The 25,941-nt window shown below is 44.6% G+C and overlaps 1 protein-coding gene across 3 annotated transcripts; it reads left to right on the top strand.

Moving 5' to 3' along the window:
• Window positions 1-1,198: 1,198 nt before the first annotated feature.
• Window positions 1,199-18,572, top strand: mob3a (MOB kinase activator 3A). 3 transcript variants are annotated; one of them, XM_052037549.1, is made up of 4 exons: window positions 1,199-1,413; window positions 11,707-12,252; window positions 14,710-14,912; window positions 17,522-18,572. In XM_052037549.1, exons 2-4 carry the CDS (start codon window positions 11,835-11,837, stop codon window positions 17,549-17,551), a joined length of 651 nt encoding a protein of 216 aa, XP_051893509.1. In that variant the 5' UTR covers window positions 1,199-1,413; window positions 11,707-11,834; the 3' UTR covers window positions 17,552-18,572. The 3 variants fall into 3 exon arrangements, with proteins under 3 accessions (XP_051893509.1, XP_051893510.1, XP_051893511.1); XM_052037550.1 differs by lacking the exon at window positions 1,199-1,413 and adding an exon at window positions 9,529-9,715; XM_052037551.1 differs by lacking the exon at window positions 1,199-1,413 and adding an exon at window positions 9,529-9,739.
• The last annotated feature ends 7,369 nt before the right edge of the window (window positions 18,573-25,941 follow it).

The following is a 25,941-nucleotide window of genomic DNA, read 5'->3' as shown; positions in this document are numbered from 1 at the left end:
TGAATTAACACTGATAAAGATCAATTATAATTCCTGGGTCTTTTTCAGCGTTTTAGTGAATTTCAATTTATTGGCAAGTAACATGAAAAATACACGAGATTTAAGTAATAGTTTTGCCTCATAACTTCTCTAAAACTGAAGTGTGATTGAATAACTGTTTTTAGTTTTTAAGATGAAAACCAAATGACGTCGGTGACAGCAAAAATAAACCTCTTAGAGAATTGAAACAAAATTATTTTCCCATGAGGTTGGAATATACAATTCAGGGCTGTTCTGGGACAATGTCAGTGATGCCAATTACTTATGTGACAAATGAGTCTAGTGCAAGTGCACCCAATAATTGGTTATCAGTGATCCTGTAAAAGGTAATTGGAAATGTAAGGGTTAATGGTGTGAAGCTGTTATTGCTTCAACCATGGTGTGACTATAGTTATGACTGCAAGATGTGCAGGTGCTGGTGAGAAACAAAGAAGTGCTTAAGGCATATCTTGTTTTACTAAAAGCTTGCTGTAAGCAACTGCCCTAGTATGTGCAATGTCCCACAGAGGCTTCCCACTGTTTAAGTATAAAAGGAGGGACACTAACATGTAACTCTGAGTGGGGATCAGTACAGAGCTCGGGTTACACTGTTTACTCTTTCTCTGTATCCCTCACTCCCGCTGACGTTATAATAATAAAGCATTAATTGTATGCTCGTTGGTTCTGCGGTTGTCTGCTTTATTACAGCGCGGGTCGACTGTCGCAGTCCCTGATACTTACGCCAGTGTTACCTGTTGTATAGCTGTCCGATCACAATGGTGCGAATGTAGATTTGACACTGACTTAAAAAGCTTTACTGTGCTATACCACGTGGTAGATTCAAGCTCTCCGTTTCCTCGGGAATACGCAGGGAAAATGCTTCACTGGGCAGAAATCTCTACCACAAACTCACCGAATCAGTAATTCTGGATTCAAAGAGAAACTGTTGCTTGAAAAATAGAAATATTGGGAGACTAAGTAGGGCAGTACAAATATTATAGGATGCACGATAGGTGCACAATTTGCAATACAAATCAATGCATCTAACAGGTGTATTTTTCCACAAGGTGAGCAGTCCTGCAGGTGCACTATTCCCATGTTCTTTCACAACTTTACCTTGAACTTCTGGGAAGGGCTCTCCTGCTGCATTTCCCTGCCCTTGCACCTTGCTGACCAGTGCACTGTTGTTGCAAATTGCTGCCCCCTGGGGAGTTCCTGCAATGGGCGATGCTTGGCTGCTCTGCCCCGGGGCGATGTCCCTGGCGGTCGCCCACCTGCCGACGTCCGGCGGCGGGACGGTCTGGCGGAGGGGGTGGAACTACCATTCCCGGCGTGCCCGGCGGCCGGCGCGCGTGCGCAGTGGGGCGCCAGTCGGAGCGGGAGCGGGAGCCGGCGGTGAGTGACCGGGGCCGAGCCGGGAGCCGGGAGCCGGGAGCCGGAGGCCGGAGGCGGAGGCGGGGACCGGGGACCGGGAGCCGGAGGCGGGGACCGGGGACCGGGGCCGAGGGTCGGGGTTCGGGGGCCGAGCCCAATCAGTGAGGCAGCGGGAGGATTCCCAGAGACAGAGGGAGGTGCGCGGGTGTGGCGGCTCCAGCGGGCGGGGCAGCGCCGGGCGGGGCGGGAGGCCCCGGGACCCCTCAGCGGGAGGAGGCGGGGAGGGAGATCTCCTCCCCTCCCCCATCCCCTCCCCTCCCCCCTCCCCTCCCCTCCCCTCCCCCCTCCCCTCCCCTCCCCTCCCCCCTCCCCTCCCCTCTCCTCCCCACACCTCCCTCCCCCCCCTCCCCTCCCCCCCCTCCCCTCCCCCCCTCCCCCCTCCCCTCCCCCCCCTCCCCCCTCCCCTCCCCCCCCTCCCCCCCTCCCCCCTCCCCTCCCCCCCTCCCCCCCTCCCCTCCCCCCTCCCCCCTCCCCTCCCCCCCCCTCCCCCCTCCCCTCCCCCCCCTCCCCCCCTCCCCTCCCCCTCTCCCCCCCCTCCCCCTCTCCCCCCCCTCCCTCCCCCCCTCCCCCCCCTCCCCCCCCTCCCCCCCTCCCTCCCCCCCCTCCCCCCCTCCCTCCCCCCCCTCCCTCCCCCCCTCCCCCCCTCCCCCCCCCCCTCCCCCCCCTCCCTCCCCCCCCCCCCCCCCCCTCCCCCCCCTCCCCCCCCTCCCTCCCCCCCTCCCCCCCCCTCCCCCCCCTCCCTCCCCCTCTCCCCCTCTCCCCCCTCCCCTCTCCCCCTCTCCCCCTCTCCCCCCCTCCCCCTCTCCCCCCCTCCCCCTCTCCCCCCCTCCCCTCTCCCCCCCTCCCCTCTCCCCCCCTCCCCTCTCCCCCCCTCCCCTCTCCCCCCCCTCCCTCCCTCTCCCCCCCCTCCCTCCTCTCCCCCCCTCCCTCCCTCTCCCCCCCTCCCTCCCTCTCCCCCCCTCCCTCCCTCTCCCTCCCTCCCTCTCCCTCCCTCCCCCTCCCTCCCTCCCTCCCCCTCCCTCCCTCCCCCTCTCCCCCCCTCCCTCCCCCTCTCCCCCCCTCCCTCCCCCTCTCCCCCCCTCCCTCCCTCCCTCCCCCCCCCCTCCCCCCCTCCCCCCCTCCCTCCCTCCCCTCCCTCCCTCCCCCTCCCCCCCTCCCTCCCTCCCCCTCCCCCCCTCCCTCCCTCCCCCCCTCCCCCCTCCTCCCTCCCCCCTCCCTCCCTCCCCCTCCCCCCCTCCCTCCCTCCCCCCTCCCCCTCCCCCCCTCCCCCTCCCCCCCCCCCCCTCCCCCCCCTCCCCCCCTCCCCCCTCCCCCCCTCCCCCCTCCCCCCCTCCCCCCTCCCTCCCCCCTCCCCCCTCCCTCCCTCCCCCCTCCCCCCTCCCTCCCCTCCCTCCCCCCTCCCTCCCTCCCCCCCTCCCTCCCCTCCCCCTCCCTCCCCTCCCTCCCTCCCCTCCCCTCCCCTCCCCCCCTCCCCCCCCTCCCCTCCCTCCCCTCCCCCCTCCCCTCCCTCCCCCCTCCCCTCCCTCCCCCCTCCCCTCCCCTCCCCCCTCCCCTCCCCCCCCTCCCCCCCCTCCCCTCCCTCCCTCCCTCCCTCCCTCCCTCCCTCCCTCCCCCCCTCCCTCCCCCCCTCCCCCCCTCCCTCCCCCCTCCCTCCCCCCCTCCCTTCCCCCCCTCCCCCCCTCCCTCCCCCCTCCCTCCCCCCTCCCTCCCCCCCTCCCTTCCCCCCCCTCCCCCCCTCCCTTCCCCCCCCTCCCCCCCTCCCTTCCCCCCCCTCCCCCCCTCCCTTCCCCCCCCTCCCCCCTCCCTTCCCCCCTCCCCCCTCCCTTCCCCCCCCTCCCTTCCCCCCCCTCCCTTCCCCCCCTCCCTTCCCCCCCTCCCTTCCCCCCCTCCCTCCCTTCCCCCCTTCCCCCCTCCCTCCCTTCCCCCCCTCCCTCCCTCCCTCCCTTCCCCCCTCCCTCCCTTCCCCCCCTCCCTCCCTCCCTTCCCCCCCTCCCTCCCTCCCTTCCCCCCCTCCCTCCCTCCCTCCCTTCCCCCCCTCCCTCCCTCCCTCCCTTCCCCCCCTCCCTCCCTCCCTCCCCCCCTCCCTCCCCCCCCCTCCCTCCCCCCCTCCCTCCCCCCCTCCCTCCCCCCCCTCCCTCCCTCCCTCCCTTCCCCCCCTCCCCCCCCCTCCCCCTCCCCCCCCCTCCCCCTCCCCCCCCTCCCCCTCCCCCCCCCTCCCCCTCCCCCCCCCTCCCCCTCCCCCCCCCTCCCCCTCCCCCCTCCCCCTCCCCCTCCCCCCTCACTCTCCCCCCTCCCCCCTCCCTCTCCCCCCTCCCCCTCCCTCCCTCTCCCCCCTCCCCCCTCCTTCCTTCCCTCTCCCCCCACCCCCCTCCCTCCCTCTCCCCCCACCGCTGACCCCCCTCCCTCCCTCTCCCCCCACCGCTGACCCCCCCTCCCTCCCTCTCCCTCCCTCCCTCCCTCCCTCCCTCCCTCTCCCCCCCCTCCCTCCCTCCCTCTCCCCCCCCTCCATCCTCCCTCCCTCTCCCCCCCCTCCATCCTCCCTCCCTCTCCCCCCCTCCTCCCTCCCTCCCTCTCCCCCCCCTCCTCCCCCCCTCCCTCTCCCCCCCCTCCTCCCCCCCTCCCTCTCCCCCCCCTCCTCCCCCCCCTCCCTCTCCCCCCCCTCCTCCCCCCCATCCCACCCCCCCCCCCCCCCCCCATCAACGTTTCAGGTCTGCAACCCTTCATCAGAACGGCTGCAGGGTGACTCATTTCTGAGGTGGCTACTGAGGCCAATTTGGGATTCCCAGGCTCTTTCACAGATAGGGTAGGAGGTGGAGGACAGTTGTGAGGTGCTCAGTAAGATGGAGCTAAGGGGGAAGAGCAGGCTGAAAGGGCCAAATGGCTCAGACCTGCATCTATTTCTGATGTTGTCCCCCAGGCCAACGTGGCCTCAGTAACGAGGGATATTGACAAACCACCTCATTTTATGATCATCTGTAGGCATTGCAATTTGTGATGGATGAGAGGCCTTTTTAAAACCCAAACATTATTTATTGTTTGTTTCCAATCATGAGAGATTGCCAGTGATTATTAGTTGCACAAATCACAAATGACAGTACAAGGATCAGTGTCCCAGTTCTGTTTATAATTAGACCTTTCAGCTCTGAGGCACAAGTATAGCTGCAAAAAAAATCTATTAATTATATGGTGGCATGACTTTAGTTTATCTTAATGAGTTGACAATATAAGAAAAAAACACCAAAAACACTATAATTTGCTGGTATGAAAATTTAGAAAGAAGAAATAGGTCTAAATTTATGTTCAACTACAAAAGGAAAAAAAATATGTAAATAAGGTTAATTCTGGTTTATAAAATTCTAATGTATATGAAAAATCTGTAGTGAACTAATCACAAACATCTAAAAGTGATTTTCTGATTTAAGAGCAAGTTTGCAATACAGATTGATGGTGAAAAATGTTTAAAAATCTGTTCATGTCTAAAGAAGGCTTTCAATTCACAACAAACAGTGGAAGCTGCAGTCATTAAATGAAACTTGCTGATGTGAAAACGAGTGGGAGTATAAACTGTTGGTGAGAAAAGTGATTGGTCCTATTACGTGAACTTTAGTGAGAGAAACCATGTTGTCTGATTGCCTTTTCTCTGTATTTTTATGTTTTAAAAATAACCAATATTTAATGCTTAATTATAAAATAGCATTTCTATTTTAATCTTCATTAAAGTATGTTAGAAATAGTGGAAACCCAAAGAGATGGAGGCATTCACGTCTGTAAAATGCCATAAATGGGGAAATAATTACAATAAGCCAATGGATTTTATATCTGGAAGATTGGAATACAGGAGATGGGAATTGTGTTGCAGATATATACACAAAGCCCTTGAAAGCCCTGGAGTCTTTTCCCCTAGGTGGAAGTGTGACAAAAATTTATCAGAATGATACCGAGATTCCAGGGGTTAAGTTGGAGGAAAATTCTATGCGAGCTCTGATAGTATTGCCTGCAATTTAAACGATTAAGGATCTGACTGAAAATTTCAGGGTATTGAGGAAATCCTGATAAATTAGAGAGGCAAACTAGTTATGTTGGTTGGGGACTCTTGACCAGTGAATAGTCCAAAAATTTCCAGAGGGATGTTACAAAAGCTTCAATGTGCAACTGGTGGTGTAGACATCTCTTTCACAAATCTTAATTGATAGGTTAGTTTTAATGTTGTAACTTCTAACAATTTGTAAACCAGAGATATTAAAGTATTAAATATCTCTGGAGCAAACAGGAATTGGATCTCATTGAATGGCAAAGCAGGCTAAAGGGTTAAATCGACTGTGGGTCTGGAGTCACATAGACCAGACAGGGTAAGGATGGCAGATATTTTCCCCCTAAAAACATTCATGAATTTGTTTTACATTTTTGTATACCATTCAGATTACAGTGTATAATATGACAGGTGAATATGAAGGGAATGGAGGGATATGGATCATACACAGGAGGAGGACATTTCATATAAATTGGCATCAAGATTGGCACAACATTGTGGGCCGAATGGCCTGTCCAGTGCTGCACTGTTCTATGTAATATAAATGGGATGCACACATGCCTCCAGAAGCCATGAAAAGAGGACTCTTAAAACAACTATCAATTTGTCACTTTATTTCAGGTTGGTCGTGCAAGTGTCTCTGCATGGCCACGTCTGTCCCATAGTGTGAACTTGATGGGTTAGGCACAATTGAAGCCCACTTTGTTGTACACCTGCTTCTATTGGAATAAATAGAACAATAGGAAATAATGACCATTATCTTCTATAAAAGAGGGATGGGTTGTAGCCATTGTCTGATTATAACTGAGCAAGTTGATCTGAGGAAACCTTGAATGTTCAGAGGGTGGAATCTCTTTTGTTGCTGAAGATCTCAGTTGATCTGTATTGCCCACAGAGGAATATGCACTCTGCTCCTTGAGGAATCCTCCAGTCTTTGAGAACCACGTGCTCAATCTGTCTGACGCTTTCTTGGAAAATGGAGAAATGTAGTCAGTATTCTTTTTAGATAGAGAACAGTTATTTCCCTTATGCAACAATAAACTGAGAGATGCTGCAAATATCTGAAACTACAGTCGGTAAGGAGCCTGATTCCTGCAAGTCAGTGGTTCAGTTGACCTTAACGACTAGTGACAATGTTGTCCTTGCATTCTGTAAGTATGAGACAGTAGTCAAATTGAAGGGAGATAAACAGATAATTAGATTTGTTAACTATTTTTGAACACTGACATTACATTTCATCCTTAGCTTTACTCTCTGGTGTCACACAAGCATAGTTTATACATTTTATACTTGGAAGTGACTGTGTTCACACAGGGATTGCCCAGTGTATCCAAATGCTATGATGTACGTAAGGAGTTATTGACTACCTTTGTGACCTATTTGCTGCAATGTTACAGGAACGTTTATCGATTTGAAGATAAATTCTGTTTATATGCTCATGCTGGAACCCAAGTTCATTTTTCTCAGTATTGGTTTGTTTAGACTGTTGAGTGTCCACATCCTTCTAACCCGTGACCGGCAGGACAAATTAAGAGTAGCATAGAGTTGAAACAAAATATTGACATCTGTCCACCTTATCTTCCTCCGATTGTTCAGTAAACAAGAGACGGCTATACTGATCGGGCCTTGTGTATATCACACATGATCTGTTGATATCAAGCAGATTCACAGCACCCCTCCTAATATGCTAGTTATTTATTAAAACTGATATTTAGTACATAAACAGAGCTTTGGATTGTTATCCCCAACTCTGTTGTATGATGCATCCCATTTTATCCAGACATCTGTAGTTTGGGTTCTATTTTTCATTAATCCATTTTCTCTGCAGCTTACCTTCCATTCCATTAATATCTGGTGTGGATCCGAACCTCTTTGTTCATCTTGTGTGGTTGTCTTTTCCAAATGATTTTTTGGTCCATTGTTCACACTTGATTACTACAGTTAATTAAGGCTCTGCAATTCATTATCAACTCTCAGGCCATTAGTGTCGTTGTACAAAGCAGTTCATTTACCAGATGCCTCCTATTCTCACATGAGAACTTCTGAGTTTTGACAAAGGGTCTTTGAAATGAAACATTGCCTCTGTTTCTCTTCCCACAGATGTGGCCTGGCCTGCTGAGTATTGTTTTTGCTTTAGATTTCCACCATTTATATGATTTTGATTTTTGCCTCCTATTTTATTGTTTAAGATGAGAATCAACTTTATAGAGTCTTTATCCACTAAAATCCTTTCCTTCATCCAGTTGGCATGTACAAAAGCACTCTTTCCTTTTAATTCATTCAGTACATTTTTAACTAATCTGCTGGACTTGGCCAGACAGTTTAGTAGTAGCTTTCACTCCTTCAGTTCTTGAGCCAGCTGCTGATTTTATACATACTGTCCAAGTATTTATTTAATCTACAACAGTATTAGACTCCACACAGCTTAATTTAATGCAAAGCACATTGCGACATCCTTGGGTCGTGTAAAGACCTTTATAAATTATTCCTTTCTGTTGCCTAACTCTGGTTTAAACTTAGCATGGCAGTTTGAACTTAAACATCAAATTTAAGTATTACATCATTGATGGAGAAGAACAATTTCTGTTATAGTGCTGGATCTACTTTCTATCGTGACATTGGTTTGCTGAGAGGTATAACCCAAGTATATATTCATTTTGCCTACTCTACCCATTTTTAAATGCTGACCATATCGGTGTTTAAGCTTGTATTCAAGTTTGTAAAGTAGTTGTATATCTTGCGTGCAGTCATGTTCATTTCTCCCCTACCTTAAATTTTCTTAAAATATCTTCTTCCTGCAATTGCCTCCATCTTTAACCACTGGTTGCTATGTTACAACCACAAAAAAATACAAAAAGCTTCAGTTTTTTTTATATAGTATCTTTATTGGCTGATGGTCGACAGAAGTGCAACCAATGTAATTATATGAGGGTTGAAACTGGCTGTGTTGTGTATGAACTGAAATAGGAAGGGCGGGGAATCCCTAGATCATTTGTTAATGACAGGAAGTTTTTCAGTATTTTGAAGAAAACCCCAATATACCAGCGCCCAGACACCACTTTATTAATTTCCAAGCATTATTTCTTTAATATACACAGATTTGAAATATCATTCCACCCATCGCAGAGAGTCAATGTCGCCAACATGCAAAGTTTTTTGCGTCACCTGTGGTTTAATGGGCGCGGTTTGCATTTGTTCAACCATCAGAGTCTGCTTTAAGGTGACATGTTATTGGGTATCCACCATCTTAGTGTGTAATGTGTTGTATCCTGCAACTGAACAGCAGAGTGCACAAGGCACATCAGCAATGGTTGGATGTATTTATAGCCCAGGTGGCTGACAAGTTTGGCAGTTGGAGCATTGCAGTTTTTGAGTTTCTCAGCTGGATTCAGTAAATGATTTTGCTAGGTTAGTGATTGGTTAAAAGATGATTTCCAAGTAAGTGGTTGAAGCGGTTGCCTGCGAATTCACAAAAGATACTAGAATTGTGTAAGTGAAAAACTTACTGCTCGGTCTTGGTTGTAGACACTATTTCAAGCAATATTTACTGTAAGTTGCACGTCATTAGTGTGGTTTCTCGAGTGCAGTTTCTGTGATCGGGTCCTGGCCAGCTGACTTTTACAGATCGAAAAGGAACTGTGCTAGAAGTGTTGCCTGAGGGGGGGCATTGACTTTATCTCCTCAAGCAGGTCCAGGCAACCAGCTGAGGTTCCAGAACCCAGAGCAACGTGCGTCCAAGCTACTGGTTCTTTTTTTTGCAAGATGACCAAGATGAAATGGTTACTAGCTTAAGCTTTTAGTAATTCCTTGGGGGAACTCAACTCCAGAAGTATTCACTGAATCTGAATTGCCAGTTATTTGAATGAATTTCTTGTTAGTAGTTGGGTATTTCACAAAATTAAATACAAAATAAAACAGGAAGTGACTCTCCTGGGAAGTTCCCAAGGTATTAAATTGTTGGATTTCCCCATGCCTTTATTCACCATGGTACATTCCGATGTAATTACGTGAGAAGATCTGAACATTATAAGTAAAGGAACCAGAAGAAACATACCTTTATTCAAGCCGGTTATGTAGTGTATGGACTGTTTGCTAGGTCTTTGTTCAGTTATTTTTATTTTCAAACTATGTGTAAAATCTTCAGGAAGGCAGTGAGCACAGATGATTTATTTTCATGTTAAAACCCATACTTTGAATCCATCGATGGTGAAAGAGATTTATTTACGTAGAAAGGTAGGTGAATGCATCATTTCGAAGGTAGGGGAAACTTGTGGCGTCCAAAAACCTTGCTGCATGTTTAGTGTTGGCTAATAAACTAGGTGTTTCAGTAAACAAAATGTTCTCTTCCAGAGGCAAGATAAGGGGAGTTTTAAAAAAAATCACTGAAAAGTTTGGAGTGGAATTCGGCTTTCAAATTTCATAATTCTCGTCACTCTCTAAGATTTGCTTTTAATTTTTTGAAGATTGACTTGAAGGTTAATACAGTGAAAATGAAAGAACCAAAATGCATGCAAATTGCTGCTTAATGAATCACATTCAGAAGACTCCCTTACATAAAAGAACATTGCAGGGAATCTGCACAGGAAAGGCCTCTAACGTAATTGCTTCTGCATGTTTGGATGTCCGTCATTAATATATAACTAATGTATGTTATTGCTCTGTACTTAGAAGGTATATTGAGGTTGTATAGTAAGATAACATTGTGAAATAATGAGGATATTCATATCAACAAATTTTAGGTTCTTGTAATTTGAGCAATTATGTAATTGCACACACCTCCATTTGGCCATATCTGTTCAATCAGTGTCTACTTGTGTATTGTGTTCCCAGTGGATCAAACACTAACCAAGAACATCCAAAGTTTGATGGATGTAGGGTTATCTTAGTCTGGGCAGTTGATTGTACATTGTGCATCAGGGAAGAAGATGAAATAGCATTCTGGGTTCCCTTTTGAATCACTCTTTAATTTTGGATCATTTTTAGCATCTGTATTTAGCATCATCTGTTTTATGTCCAATTTGCAACACACCTGTATATTATATATACATGTATATTATGTTATGTATACTGTCAATTACTATTGTCACAGATTCTACCCCAACTTCAAGAGCAGATTGATACAATTGGAGAGGGTGGGGAAAGGATAGCTTATTTGAATCAGGTTTAAAATGCTTGTAGTAATTGGCACAGGTCAGAGAGAAGTTGGAGTAGAATTGTAGGTAGTCCATGACATAATTTTTATTGAAGATTTAAAATAAATCTGTTGGTCCATGAGAAGTTTCCCTTTAATATTGCCTCCAAGAAAACTCTTGCATTTTTTCTATTTTAGTCTTAACATTTTGAACCATCCTTTTATTTTTGAGATTCTTTGTACTTTATCATTTAAATCTGGCAAAGATGGGGAATTAAAATCTTTTTAGTACTGTGTTACTGGCTTATTTTGTATTTCAGTAAAAGAAAATATTTTATTCACATGAAGAAACATGCTGTCCATAATTTCTTTAATAAGAAGGAACTGTCATGTTAGAGCATGAAGCTGTTGGAATGAAGTACCGTGCCTGCATGTGTAAACAAGATTACCTAAACGTAGCAATTCTCGGAAAGAAAATCAAGGAAGTATTTAACCCACTTATTCCTTATCAAAGAGGCTTAATGTCCAAATAGCACAAGAAACTATCCCACCTCAGGGATATGACCTGAAATATTACCTTTTTTTTATTATTTCAAAACTTTATGACAAATAACTTTAAAAGGTCTCTGATGCATGAAGCAAAGTATCTGTTTTCTGACTAAAGTGACTAAACCAATAACTTCTTCAGCACCAAACTGTGGGTTACAGGATTGGTCTAATTGTATGCCCAAGGCTGCACACAGTACTCGTACTATAGCCAAATCAATGCCTTGACTTGCTTGTGGAATTCTGTATGCCTCACTAATCAAAGGAAGCCGGAGGGAGATAAACTAGTGAAATAATAAAGTTCATTGCAGTATTGTACTTGTACAAGTTAGTGACTTGAGGAAGTACAATGAATAGCGATCTATGTATTTTCATTTGGGAGCAATTCTGTTACTAATTGTTACATGAAAGATAACTTTACGTAATTTTGAATTTTTTTCTTGAAGTCTATTGACCAGAACAGGTGTAATTTGCAAATAACAATGTAGGAATGCAATGTAGTCAAAGTACAATATGTTTTAAGTTTTGTTTTCTATATTTTTCACAGAACTGAAGAATTGTTGAGTGAAAGGAACTTTTTGAGGTGTGCAAGCAAAGTAACTTGCCTCTAGCTCCATCCTTTACCTTGGAGGATTATCAGTCCTCCTCCTTGCAGACCATCACCAAGAGTTTAATATGGCTGTGGCCTTGAAACAAGTGTTCAATAAGGACAAGACTTTTCGTCCCAAACGCAAGTTTGAACCAGGTACACAGAGATTTGAATTGCATAAGAGGGCACAAGCATCGCTGAATGCAGGTCTGGATTTGAAAGTTGCAGTTCAACTCCCTTCAAACGAGGACCTCAATGACTGGGTAGCTGTCCATGTGGTGGATTTCTTCAACCGTATTAATCTAATTTATGGAACTGTATCTGAGTTCTGCACTGATACCACGTGCCCTGTAATGTCTGGAGGACCTCGGTATGAATACAGATGGCAAGATGAAAATAAGTACAGGAAGCCTACAGCACTCTCAGCACCACAATACATGAGTCTCCTTATGGACTGGATTGAAACCCAAGTGAACAATGAGAACGTATTTCCAACCAATGTTGGTGAGTTGGAAAACCAAGTCCTGTCTCTTGGTTTTGATGTATGATCTTTGTTTTCTCTGAGAAAATGTCATAGTCATTGAAAGATACAGCAACAGGCCCTTCAGCCGAACATCAACCACCCAGTTACACCAATCGACTTTAATCCCATTTTTTGTTCTCCCCACATTCTCATCAACTCCCCTCGGATTCTACCACTCCCTATACACTGGCGGTGATCTGAAGTGGCCAATTAACCCACCAACCCGCAGATCTTTGGGATGTGGGAGGAAACCAGAGCACCCAGAGGAAGCCACAGGAAAAACATGCAAACTCCACACAGATAGTGCCCTAGGTCAGGATCGAACCCGGGTCACTGGCGCTGTGAGGCGGCAGCTTCACTGGCTGCGTCACTGTGCTGCCCAATGTCATTTACATCCAGTTAAATAACAGAAACAGAAAAAATATTTGCAGACTTTCTGAATGACCGAAGAGCTGCCAATAATCTCCAAGACTTCATGCAAATTGGTGACTTTATTCAAATATAAATTGACACTCAGGTAAAGGGGAGAGCATCTGCATTACCAAGTATGCACTTGCTAAGTGAATTGACCCAGTAGTTTGCACTTTCCAGATCTATTCCATCATTACTCTGTAAACTCTCAAATCTATTGAATACTGACAGGCCTGGAAAGAGTGTACATGGAGAGGATGTTTCCTTCATTAGGAGAGTCTAGGTTCCAAGGGCACGGCCTCAGAATGGAGGAACATCCCTCTAAAACTGAGATGAGGAGGAATTTCTTCAGCCGGAGGGTGGTGAATCTGTGGAATTCATTGCCACAGAGGGTTGTGGAAGCCAAGTCGTTTGGTGTACATAAGACCGAGATTGATATGTTCTCGATTGGTAAAGGGGTTAAGAGTTACAGGAAGAAGGCAGGACAATGGGGTTGAAAAAAATCAGCCATGATTGAATGGCGGAGCGGACTCGATGGGCTGAATGACTTAATTCTGCTGCTATATCTTGTGGTCTAAACTTAACAACTTCTGGCATCCACACTGAAAATTAAATTTAGGTGTCCAGAAGTTGCTTTCAGTGATACCCTGCTCTACCACAGTCTGCGCACTTAGTCTTCACATACATGGTCAGTCATCATGACTTCAAATGATAACACACTATTTTGTTAAAATCATTGATGTGCTGGGACTCGCTAAAAGAATTACAACTGAGTTTTTAGTACCATAATAAGACACAATCACTGCTACCTAAAATCTAACTTTATGTGTGGACTCCCAAGTCCTTCAAGAATAGAAGTTGATTATTTAAAAAGTCAGGTAAAAAAAAATAGGATTATATGAGGAGACACGAGAGACTGCAGAAGCTGGAATGTGGAGCATCAAACAGTCTGCTGGAGGAACTCAGCGGGTCGAGCAGCATCTGTGGGAGGAAAAGAATTGTTGATGTTTCAGGTCAAAACCCTGCATCGGGACCAGCTGCTGCTCGATCCACTGAGTTCCTCCAGCAGATTGTTTGTTGCAATAGGATTGGGCAGCCCTGGCGTTGCCCTTTCAGAGAGATTCCCTTTCTCTTGTTCATCTCTTTGCCACTTTCTCTGCAACTGTTCAACAGTGACTGCAGTTCAAAAATGCACTTCATTGGTGATGACCTGAAGTTGAGAAAGATGTTATATAAATGCAATTCTTTGCCAAAGGATGGAAAATCATCTGATGACAGCACGTTTTAAATTTCAGTGCTATTGGCTGATCCGCCATTATTTCAATCTTGAGCTGAGTTATTCCAATCCAAGTTTAATGATTGGCTGTTCTGTGTGAGTGGACATTCATGTCTGTCCTATTATTTGGTTGGAATATAATCTGTTAACAATACAAAGACTATAAGCTTAATTTCTGAGCTCAAATCAAATGCTGAGAGTGCACAGCAATTCTATTGTGAACTCTCACCATGGGAACAGAAGTAGACCATTCAGCTCCCTCAGGTATTAAAACATGGCTGATCTGTGTCTTTATTCTAAGTAGAGGCAGGTACATTTATGACATTTAAAAGGCATTTGGACAGTTGCATTGCTAGGAAAGGTTTAGAGGGATATGGGCTGAACGCAGGCAAATGGGACCAGCTCATTTAAGCAACTTAGTCAGCGTGGACAAGTTGGGCCGAAGGGCCTGTTTCCATGCTGTATAGCCCTTAAAATCATTGTCCGTGAATTTAAAAAAATCATTCAGTTTTAACATTCTCAGTGACTACACTCAATTGATTTCTTTTGTCATTCACAGTTATTCCCACCTACCTGCTATGTGTTGCCTTCACATTTTACTTCAATCGTTGTTTACCTTTGGAGGTGATAAACTTCCAGGAGTTTCAGATATAAAGGAAAGCTTCTGTCTATACTGCATAGAAATATTGAACGGTTGTCAGCATTCAGACCTGAAGGATGATTAAACTGTGTGTTTTTCATTTCTCATCAGGAACCCCATTTCCTAAGAACTTCCAGCAAGTTTGCAAGAAGATCCTCTCTCGTCTTTTCCGTGTTTTTGTCCATGTATACATCCACCACTTTGATCGAATCGGCTTTATGGGAGCAGAAGCGCACGTTAATACTTGTTACAAACATTTTTACTACTTTGTTAAAGAGTTCAATCTTATAGACGACAAAGAATTAGTACCCCTGGTATGTAATTTTATATATTTACAATAAGGGGTGCTTGGAAGATTTTAATTTCTTTAATGGTTGGTCTGTTAATTACTCTACAGAATTTAAATGCATCACAATAATAACCTGGTGGGGTGGGGGGAAAGTGGAGGCTAATACAGTGGCTGTGTGCTTGGAGGCTGAAGTTGAATGATTGATCTCTACGTACAGTAAAACTCTGATACTCCACGATCCCATTGTTCTGAAATCCTGATGGTTTGCTAGCTGGCTCAGCAGAGCTCCATTCCCACCCTCCCTCTAAACACACTGGGGCCCCATTCCCACCCTCCCTCTAAACACGGTAGCATAGCAATTAGCGTAATGCTATTACAGTGCCAGCGACCTGGGTTCAATTCCCGCTGCTGCCTGTAAGGAGTTTGTACGTTCTCCCCGTGCCTGCGTGGGTTTCCTCCGGGTGCTCCGGTTTCCTCCCACATTCCAAAGATGTACGGGTTAGGAGCTGTGGGCATGCTGTGTTAGCGCTGGAAGAGTGGCGACACTTGCAGGCTGCCCCCAGCACATTCTCAGTAATGCAAAAAGACGTATTTCACTGTGTGTTTCGATGTACATGTGACTAATAAATAAGTAAATAAATATCTAAATACACTGGGGCCCCATTCACACCCTCCCTCTAAACACACTGGCACATTTTCCCGTGCTCTCTTAAAACATCCCTGGCTCACTGGAACATTTGTTAAACAACTGTGTAACATCTAAATGAAGGGTGTATTAAGAAGGGTAATATCCAATTGTCTGAAAAATCTGCTAGTCCAGCATCACCAAAGTCGCCGGATTATCAGAGTTCTACTGCGTTTATAAATCTTGGAAGTGTTGTTTTGACCTATTACACATGCAGAAGTTTAATGAGAACCTTTTCAGACAAGCAGGTGTGGAAACTGCAACATGCAGAGTTTGATTTTTCCTTAGCTGGGTCTCATCAGTGAGCCTGGCCCATTACTGAGGGTGCAGGACCATGGAGGGGATTAATATCGCACTGGATTACTGAATCTGCCTCAAGGGCTTGACTTTGTCCCAATGCTGGCTTTTTACCTTGGAGCCCCTGCTTCACCCAGGGTACAGATTCACCATTTGATTATTGGATCACTTTGAACTCTTCCTGAGTGGAAATAAGGAGCTACAGAGGTTTGCAAAACGTAGTGCAAAATGTGTTGGTGTGTGTCATCATGCTGAATGTAATCCAGGTGTAGAACACACGACATTCATGGTTCCACCAGCTGGGAGCACAAGTTCCTCAACAGCTACCTGTCTCTCTGCTGGTAAACATATTCTGCACTTCAGTCCTGATTGCTGGAAACCTCTAACTTTGTTTCAAGTATTAAGTTTATGAATTCAGGTGCACTCTGTGCATTTTTGTGACAATCTTGCTTTGTTCTAGAATAATAACAAGACCAGACCTAGTTGTTAAATCACTTGTACCTGTATTTATATGACCAGGTATTATTGTTGCTGTGATAACATTTGAGAACAGTCAGTAATAGGGTGTGATTAACAGGATAACAACATTAATGGGATAATCCATTAGCCGAACTACCATGGTCAAAGTCGAGTTTATTGTCATGTTGCACAAGTACGTGTGTGCACAGGTGCAATGAAAAATTTGCAGCAGCATCACAGGCACATAGCATCAGATAAGCAGCATTCACAAGAAAATAAATAAACATAATATTTAGACAATTTTTACAAGAAAAAAATGCAATTAGAACAAAAGTCTGTTTTAATGCAAAGTGATCAGAGTGGTCATAGTGTTGCTAAACTGTAGTGATTAGGGTTTTGCCAGTTGGTTCAAGAACCGAATGGTTGAAGGGAAGTAGCTGTTCTTGAACCTGTGGGTGTGGAACTTCAGGCTTCTGTACCTCTTGCCTGATGGTAGCTGCGAAATGCTGGCACGGCCCGGATGGTGGGGATCTTTGATGATGGATGTTGCCTTCTTGAGGCAGCGCCTCCTGTAGATACTACCGATGGTGGGGAGAGATGTGCCCGTGATGTATTGGGCTGAGCATTTCAGATAAACACTCATGTTCACAGGAGTTTGCTGATTCACGGATAGCTTATAATGCTAAGAGGTTTATTTAACTTCAGTATAAAGCTGCCTCCTCTCACTAACTGGGCAATGAAGTGTTGTATTTTTGGAAGACCGATCAGGGTAAAACATTCACAGTGAACAGTTGGACCCTGGGGAGACTCACACAACAGAGGACATACATAAAACAGAAGACATACAATAAATGCAGACAAAAAAATTGTGCATGTACAAATAATGCAAAAAACGGTATATACAGAATACAAATTTAGTGCAGAGTTAGCACAAAACCAAGTTGGACAAAGAAAATCCAGAACTCAGTGTGTTGCACTAATTGTATAAACATGTTCAGCAGCAGCCAGAGTTCTTGTACGCCGTTGTGCAAACCAGGGCTTTTGACACGGCATTTGATCTCTTCCTTGCTTTTCGACTCTTTTTCCTGAAAGGCTGCAGCGTTTACCTCAGCATTTCATGCCCCAGCAACAGTCTGCGTGACTATTTTCAGACCACTTACACCTAATACAGTTCCTTTCCATTTCTTCAACAGAAGGAGATGACCATGAGAATGTGCCATTGAAAACCGTCAACTGATCGATTACAGAAGAGGCTGTTCCAGATACATTGTTGTTGAAATGGATTATTTTAGCAGAAAAAACTTGAAAGGAAGATGTTGGTCCTATTTCAAATGATCATTGATGTTGAAATGTGAAAGATTAAAACACCTGATGTGGAATTTTCTGTTGCCGTAGGCAACTACAATGATTAAAGAAAATTCTATTGGGTACTGAGGCATCTAGCTGGGACAGTTAATTGCTTATGTTTCATTACCACTGCAAATGACATGATTCTGTAGCTGGAATGGTGCAAAAAATGAAGAGAGCATTTTTATGATAAATATTCTGCTTGATATAAAATTCGTGGATATTTTATGCATTTTATTGTATGTGAAGCGCTTTTGAATGTTTCTGATAAATTTGATAAAGCACTATAAAAGACAAAATGATGCAAGTACTTTCCATGGTCAGAAAAATGAACAGTTCATCTATTATGTTTACTTGCATGGTAATTCTAGCTGACATTACAGGGTTTGGCTGGTGCCAAAATCCTCTAAAACAGTTTGCAACATTCCTCACATATTTAATTCAGTTGTTTTTCTTTGACAGGAATACCAAACATTCTTTTCAAAATATATTTCCTGTAATGGTACAGTCTCACAGTGCTCTATATGGCACAAGTTCTCCGAAAATAAATTTCATCCTGAATGGTACATAGAATATTTGCATATTTGGTTGTTCCAACTGAAAGAAAACAGTTTTCTGACTTTTTTTAAATATTTAAAGAAGAACGATATACTTTTTTACTATATTTCTTTAAGATTTTAGAGTAAATGAATGCTATAATACAGTATAGTTTTGCAGTTCCAGGGGGCATCTGTGGTGAAAGTAAGTTCTTTAAATTTATATCACACTTTTCTTTGTTATATCATGTGCTTTGATTCCTAACTTTGTTATTTTTGCTTTTGATTCTGTGATGAGAATTTCTGCTTATAAGATTAAAGTATAATGTTATTAAAACATCTTAACTTCTGTTTTCTCATTTTTGCAGCTTCACATTCATTTAAAAGTTACTTATCACAGTGATTATAGTTCTTATAGAACATAGAACACTACAGCACAGTACAGGCCATTCAGCCCACAATGTTGTGCTGGCATTTTATCCTGCTCTAAGATCTATCTAACCCTTCCCACATAGCCCCCTATTTCTCTATCATTCGTGTGTCTATCTGAGAGTCTCTTAAATGTCCCTAATGTATCTGCCCCCACAACCTCTGCGGGCAGTGCGTTCCACGCACCCATCACTCTCTGTGTAAAAAAAAACCTTACCCCTAACATCCCCCTTATACCTTCCTCCAATCACCTTAAAATTATGTCACCTTGTGTTAGCCGTTGTTGCACTGGGAAAAAGTGTTAACTTGGAAAAATGTGTTTCTTGTGCAGGGTTGCACCTAACACCCAATATTTATTGAAAATGGACTTGGATAGAGAAAGTCACTGAGGTCTGCTACAGTTTCCAGGATTTCACCAAATTGTACGCTGGTGCTAATTGTCAGAACCACTCTGTACTGAGCTGTAACATCAATAGATCTGCTGCACATTCTTTTCTCTGTGTATTCCTTAACCAAGAATACTTAGTTCACCGGACTGATGAGCGGATTTTCAAGGAAATACTTTCATCAGACAGAATGAAGGCCTGAAGCAATTAACATCCACGCAGCAGACCATTATTTTAAATATAATGGCAGAGCTGCTGGTGTTCAAAGAGCACTAGAAGCAGCTTGCTGGTGTAGAGTGATGGAGACATGCAGTGCTCCTTCGCAGAATGAGTGGGAGCGATAAGGTGTTGATTGGCATAGGTTGATTCCTGTATGGTCCACAGGAGCACTGATGCAGCCTGTTGAGTTATGGAGGTTGTGTAACACACGGGCAACCCATTGGTAGATCACACTTGGAGAAGAGTTGTGTTGATGTCATGGGAATCCTCAATTTCATGGGTTCACTGTCCCTTTTAAGGCTGCCATGAACAGATCATGCCAAGAGCAGCAGTAGGACTGAAGACGTACTGGGGTTTTCATTGCTCTGTTCTCTCATAAACATTGAGTGCTGAAGATAAAAGTTTCTTGATCTCATTGTCTGCGTGAATGTTGGGTGAACAAATACACAAAACCTCAAGGGAAAAGCCATAAATGCAAGCAGAAAATAAAAACTTGTCAATGTTAGTGTACAAGCAGAGTCGATAACATCGCATGGACATAACATGCAAACAAGATCAGCATCAGTAACCAAAGCAGCATGAACAACTACACTCGTATCAGCCTAATGCGGTCCATTTCGACAGTGTCACTTCCTGTGTGCGGTCTGTCCTGATCGCTCTGTGACTTCACCACCTCCACCCCCACATCCACGTTCAAAAGAATGAGTGGCAAGTTGTTCAGAATTGTATTGGGAGTTTCTCCCTGCAGGTGGCACTCGATGCCTGCTGGAAGATGGAGGAGTTGCACAAAATGAAAGCCCTACAACTCATCTGATCTCTCTTGCCAGAATATTAACCTACCTTATTATATAAGTTTATTATATAACGTCTACAAGGTTACAAAAAATGGCTTTGTATTTGGACCTTATTTTTCAACTCCGGTCATTTTCAGTTGATGTCTCCCTTTAAGTTCACTAAATAACAAAGGGTGCTATCTGGAGAGGAGCACAGGGCTAGTCATGGAGAGATGCAGCATGGAAACAGGCTCATTGAGTCCACGCCAACTATTAACCATCTGTTTTCTCTAATCCTACACTAATCCCATCTTTTACCCTTCCCACATTCTCTTCAACTTACCTCCAGATTCTACCACTGACCTGCACAGTCAGCACAATTTACAGCGGCCAATTCACCCACCAACCTGCATGTCTTTGGGATGTGGGCAAATGGGAGTACCTGGAGGAAACTCATGCAGTCACAGGGAGAACATGCAAACTCCACACGGACACGACACCAGCGATCAGGTTTGAACCCAGTTCTCTTGAGCTGTGAGGCAGCAGGTCTAACTGTACCATCGTGCCACTCTTTTTTAATTTTTTTATTATTAGCATGGGACAGGCTAACAGTCTACACCGACCATCAGCCACCCGTTTACACTAATCCTACATTACTCCCTTTTTTATTCTCCCCACATTCTCATCAATTCCCCTCAGATTCTTCCACTCACACACTAGGAGCAATTTACAGCGGCCAATTAACCTACCAACCTGCACATCTTTGGTAAATTTAATAAACTTTACAATGCAGCCTGCAGAAATGGTGATCAGACCTGGAAACTGGGCCTCATCTCGCTATGTTCCAATACTTGTCGACATCAGTATTGGACACCCTATTCTGCCATTTGATGCTATCACTGCAACATAGGCAGCCCCAGAGAAAACAACCCCCTCGCCTGACAGCCGTAGTAGCAGGTCACAGCTCCAATCCAATTGGTTGGGTAGCAGGAACAATGCTTTGGTGTGAGGCTTTTATTTGTAGCCTTGGCTCCTCATTGATGTTAGTTTTGAGTTTGACATTGGATGAAGATTGGTCAAGAATCCACAGGGGCAGGGCATCTAATGTCATCTGTCCCTGTGTTCCTGCCCAGTTTGCCCAAACAGTATGGAAGACACGAGCTAATAAGGGCACAGAATTGAAAATGGGGCATCTGTGGCAGCAAACAGGTTATCTTACAGTCTACGGCACCTTTTAGTCAACCTGCACTGCACTTTCTCTGTAGCTGTTACACTTTATCCTGCATTCTGTTATTGTTTTACCCTGTACTACCTCGATGCACTGAGTAATGAAATAATCTGAATGAATATTATGCAAGACAAGGTTTTCACTGTACCTCGGTACATGTGACAATCTCCTTAGTGAAGTGTAAGGAAATAAAAATCAAAATTACTGAGGGGGAGGGTGAATTAAAGACAGTAAACTCCAATAAGATATATTAAGGGGCAGGCAAATGGGATGACCTTAGATGGGCATCTTGGTCAGCATGGACAAGATGGGCTGAAGGGCCTGTTTGGCACTGTATGGCCCTATGACCCCAAGAGGCAGTGAAGGAAGAAAAAAAGGGAAAATAAGCAAGTTGAATTTAAAATTTGATACTTTAAAAAATAATTCAAAAAATTGGAGGCACAAGACTCCCCCATCAAAATTTTCATCTTAGAGAGGCCTCTTGACGGTAATTTTCAACACACCTTTGAAAGGATAAGTGGGCTTGGTTTGATTTCTATCCACTGCCCCAACAGAGCAGATCAGCGGCACCACGGTGTTTGGCAACCAGCAAAGTTCCAAATATGCAGAGTAGATGGTGGAGAAACCCAACTCAGTAATTACCTGGGAATATTTAACTGTGCGGTCACTCCTCACCTACAGTTGCATAAAGAACAATGAAGTCCCAAAGTTTGTCAGGAAGGTCCGGGCTCAGGATTAAATACCGACTTTTTTCAGGGATGTGGGCACTACAGCACTCCTGGGTTCATTGTCCCTGAGCTGTGTCCTGGGCTGCTTCAGGGGTAGTTAACAGTTCACCAAATTTCTGAATCACATTTAGGATGTCAGATTTCGAACGCTGAAGGAATTCAGTGAACTGCACAGAGTTGCATGGAAATCCAGTGCATTCACAGTCACCATTACTGGCTTTTGAAAATATTTATTTTTAAACTAAATTTAAATTTTGTCCTTCAGGGGGATTTGAACGTTTTCCAGATCATTAGTCTCAGCCTCTGGGTCGATGGTCCAAGATCTCTCTTCATTTCCCCACCCTGAAACTGAGAGAACTTCAGAAGGCAGGATTTCACGTTCTTTGCCACAACTATCTCCTCTCAGACATGCATGACGAGTTACTTTGTTTTAAATAAACCTGAAAACATGATGCCAAGATTTGCACAGTAGACTTCATTTGCTGCCAATTTAACTAACCTTAAGCCACTGCTAAAAGTGCCAGTTGTAAACATTGCAGAGGGAAATAGGGCAACTTGAGAAACATCTTCTCAACCAATCAAATTGAAGGATTGAAAAATAAATAAACCAAGGACTAAGTAGGAAATGTAAATTAGAGTAAGTGAATTCAATGTCAAGTCAAAGAAATGCAGGTTGAAACTCTCTATTCTGACACCCTTGGAACCTGTCAGACTGTAGAAAATACCCCCTGATCATCAAAGTATGAGGGAGCACTGGAGTTGCCAGGCCACAGAATGCCAGACCAGAGAGTTTCAACCAGGAAAATAGGATAGAGGTGTTTAAAAGGCTCTTAGATCGGCACATGAATGTGCAGGGAATGGAGGGATGTGGACATTGTGTAGGCAGAGGGGATTAGTTTAGTTAAGCGTTTAAATTACTAGTTTAATTAAATTAGATTTACCAGGATGTTGCCTGGATTGGAGAGCATGTCTTATGAGGATAGATGAGTGAGCTAGGACTGTTCTTTTTGGAGAGAAGAAGGATGAGAGGTGACTTGATAGAGGTGTACAAGATGATAAGAGGCATAGATTGAGTGGACAGTCAGAGATTTTTTCCCGGGGCAAAAATGGCTCACACGAGGGGGCATAATTTTAAGGTGATTGGAGGAAGGTATAAGGGGGATGTCAGGGGTAAGTTTTTTACACGGTGAGTGGTGGGTGTGCGGAACACACTGCCTGCAGAGGTGGTGGGGGCAGATACATTTAAGAAACTCTTAGATATGCACATGAATGATAGAGAAATGGGGGGCTATGTGGGAGGGAAGGGTTCGATAGATCTTAGAGCAGGATAAAATATCGGCACAACATCGTGCTGTAGTGTTCTAATTAGTTAGGCACAACGTCATGGGAAAGGGCCTGTTCTGTGCAGTACTGTTCTATGTTAACCTGTAAACAGAGAGGGAAAGAGGGAATGAATTACAAGAAACAAAAGAAAAAGAAGAAACAACTAAAATGCAAAGGATTGAGGCTCCTCTTGTAATTGTTGGTTTTCAGTGTCAGAGAGAGCTGGTACATCACTGGGTTCAGGGATAACTAGGGCTAGTTAATAAACCCTGGCCTGCCGCTAATGCTCATGTCCTGTCAGTGTGTAAAAACTTTTCTAACAAACGTTGGTGTTCACTGTAAGTTACGTGTAAATGATACATTAAACAGGTACATGAAATGACTTGAGAATTGTATTTAAGTTTAAAATTAAATTTAAAATTCAAAATTTTTTTAAATTAAATTTTTAAAATTTAAATTTTTTTAAATTAAATTTAATTTTTTAAAAAAAAATTTTTACAGCGTGGTAACAGGCCCTTCTGGCCCAACAAGTCCGCACCGCCCATTTTAAACCCCAAATTAACCTACCCGTACGTCTTTAGAATGTGGGAGGAAACCAGAGCACCCGGAGGAAACCCACGCAGACACGGGGAGAACGTACAAACTCCTTATAGACAGTGGCCGGAATTGAACCCCGATCGCTGGCGCTGTAATAGCGTCACGCTAACTGCTACGCTACCGTGCCACCTTCAATCAGGTATGCTACCATACATGACTTCAATTCCTTTCTACGTCACAATCCTTGCGTGATTCAATTAATTTCAATGCAGTGCTAAAGAACCAGTTGATGATTTTGCAAATGCAAGGATAAGGCAACAGTTCTTGTATTTCTGTGACTAACCTCTCATCTCACCTGCACTGGCGTTTCTGTAACATTTGAACCTAAAAGCAAGGAACAATTTTAGCCTCACTGTTATTGTGATAGCACAACATATTGTAAAATAAATAATATGTCAGTTTTGCTAAGGCTACAATATCTGCATTCCCTTTAAGTGGACAGTCTGATAGACAGGCAGTGAACTTCTCTGTGGTGTAAATATTTGGTTTTCTTTGTGTTTGATGAGCCACATTCGCCTTGGGTATCAGGACTACAGCTGATAAATTGCCAGGTGTTAACAGCCAAACCAGTTTGTATCATTTGAAGTACATCCGGATCTGTGAGCTGTTTAATCTGCACTTATTTATGCAGACATTTCTGCAGTTATTATATCTACCATGCTATGGCAGCAGACTCCAAATAAGTCAAAAAGATGTTGGAAATGTAAGGTAATTTTTGCAAAATCTTTCTATTAAAGTGGAGAAGTGGGTCTACATATTCCCTGTGAGTCATTATGGCCACTTTCTTCTGCACACCCCACTCTCCTCGCCAGAGACATGGAACACTTGCAACAGCGGAGTGTTCCTCCTCCAAACTCTCCGTAAGGGTAACGTTGTCAGGAGGGCTACAGAGTCCAGGCCTGCTTTTCCCTGAGTGAGGAAAGGTAGGTACTCAGAAGTATTTATAAGATCCTGAGGTGTCCTGAAAAAAGTGAATGCACTGAGGATGTTTGAAATCAAAGTTCTGGAAACATCAGTGGGCCAGGTAGCAGCCGTGGAATTTCTGTTTCTCTTCCCACAGATGCTGCCTGACCTGCTGAGTATTTTCTGTTTTTATTTCAGATTTCCAGCAGCTGCAGGTTTTCTGATTTTCATTTAATGGAGACAATGTTTATTCTCAATGGTTGAATCTTTATGACTTTTCCTCAAAGCCCGATGGAAACAGAGGTAGCTACACTCCTGGTAGGCAAGGGGGTGTGTGGGGGGGGGGGGGGGGGCGGTGGGAGGCCGAAAGGTTTCTGTAAGCGACGGGTAGGCAGAGTTGAGGTTACAATCAGATTCACCAAGATCTTATCACATCATGAAGCAGGCTCAAGGGGCTGGGTCACCCACTCCTGTACTTGACCCTAGTCCAAACCGCTATCCACTTCACTCCAATCAACTCAGACCCTGACTCCAGAATCCCTCCACAACACCTCAATGTGTAAAGCCAAATCGCTATTCTTTCACTCTGCCGTTGTAATGCAAGTGTGTTCTTACAGTGAGGAAAAAATAAGAAAAACACTCCTAAAAAGTTTGTTTCTGATGAGCTTACATCTTTTAATTCATACAGTTCTACTCATCGATCTCCAGAACATGAGATCATGGTTACTTCTGTTATATGAGAACTATTCTAAACCAAACTAAAACAAGATGCTGGAGGAACTCAGCGGGTCAGGCAGCATCTATGGAGGGAAATGGACAGTCGACGTTTCATTTGGACTTTGTTTTCTCGTCTTGTTATTTGTTCCATATTCCTGCATCTTCAGTATCTCGTGTCTCCATTAAGTCAGAGCTAAGCACAGTTCAGACTAATAGTGTCTTTAATTGTATGTGTCCCTGTATAAAAGATAACTTTCAATCTGCTGGAGGAACTCAGCCGGTCGAACAACATCTGTGGGGGGGAAAGGAATTGCCAACGTTTCGTGTCGAAATCCTGCATCGGGACTGTTGCTCCAGATTCCAGCATCTATAACTCTTGTGTCTCTGAAACATAAAACTGTCATGTTGCCATTTTTTCTCTGTAGTA

The sequence above is a fragment of the Pristis pectinata genome, chromosome 24 (genome assembly GCF_009764475.1).
Source record: "Pristis pectinata isolate sPriPec2 chromosome 24, sPriPec2.1.pri, whole genome shotgun sequence".
NCBI classification, from domain to species: domain Eukaryota; kingdom Metazoa; phylum Chordata; class Chondrichthyes; order Rhinopristiformes; family Pristidae; genus Pristis; species Pristis pectinata.
The sequence above is the reverse complement of the archived record's forward strand: the minus strand, read 5'-3'. Positions and strand labels throughout refer to the sequence as shown.

Coding starts and splice junctions, on each gene's coding strand:
- mob3a (XM_052037549.1), top strand. CDS start 11,835: ATGGCTGTGGCCTTGAAACAAGTGTTCAATAAGGACAAGACTTTTCGT. Junction 12,253..14,709: donor CGTATTTCCAACCAATGTTG/GTGAGTTGGAAA, acceptor ATTTCTCATCAG/GAACCCCATTTCCTAAGAAC. Junction 14,913..17,521: donor ACAAAGAATTAGTACCCCTG/GTATGTAATTTT, acceptor TTTCTTCAACAG/AAGGAGATGACCATGAGAAT.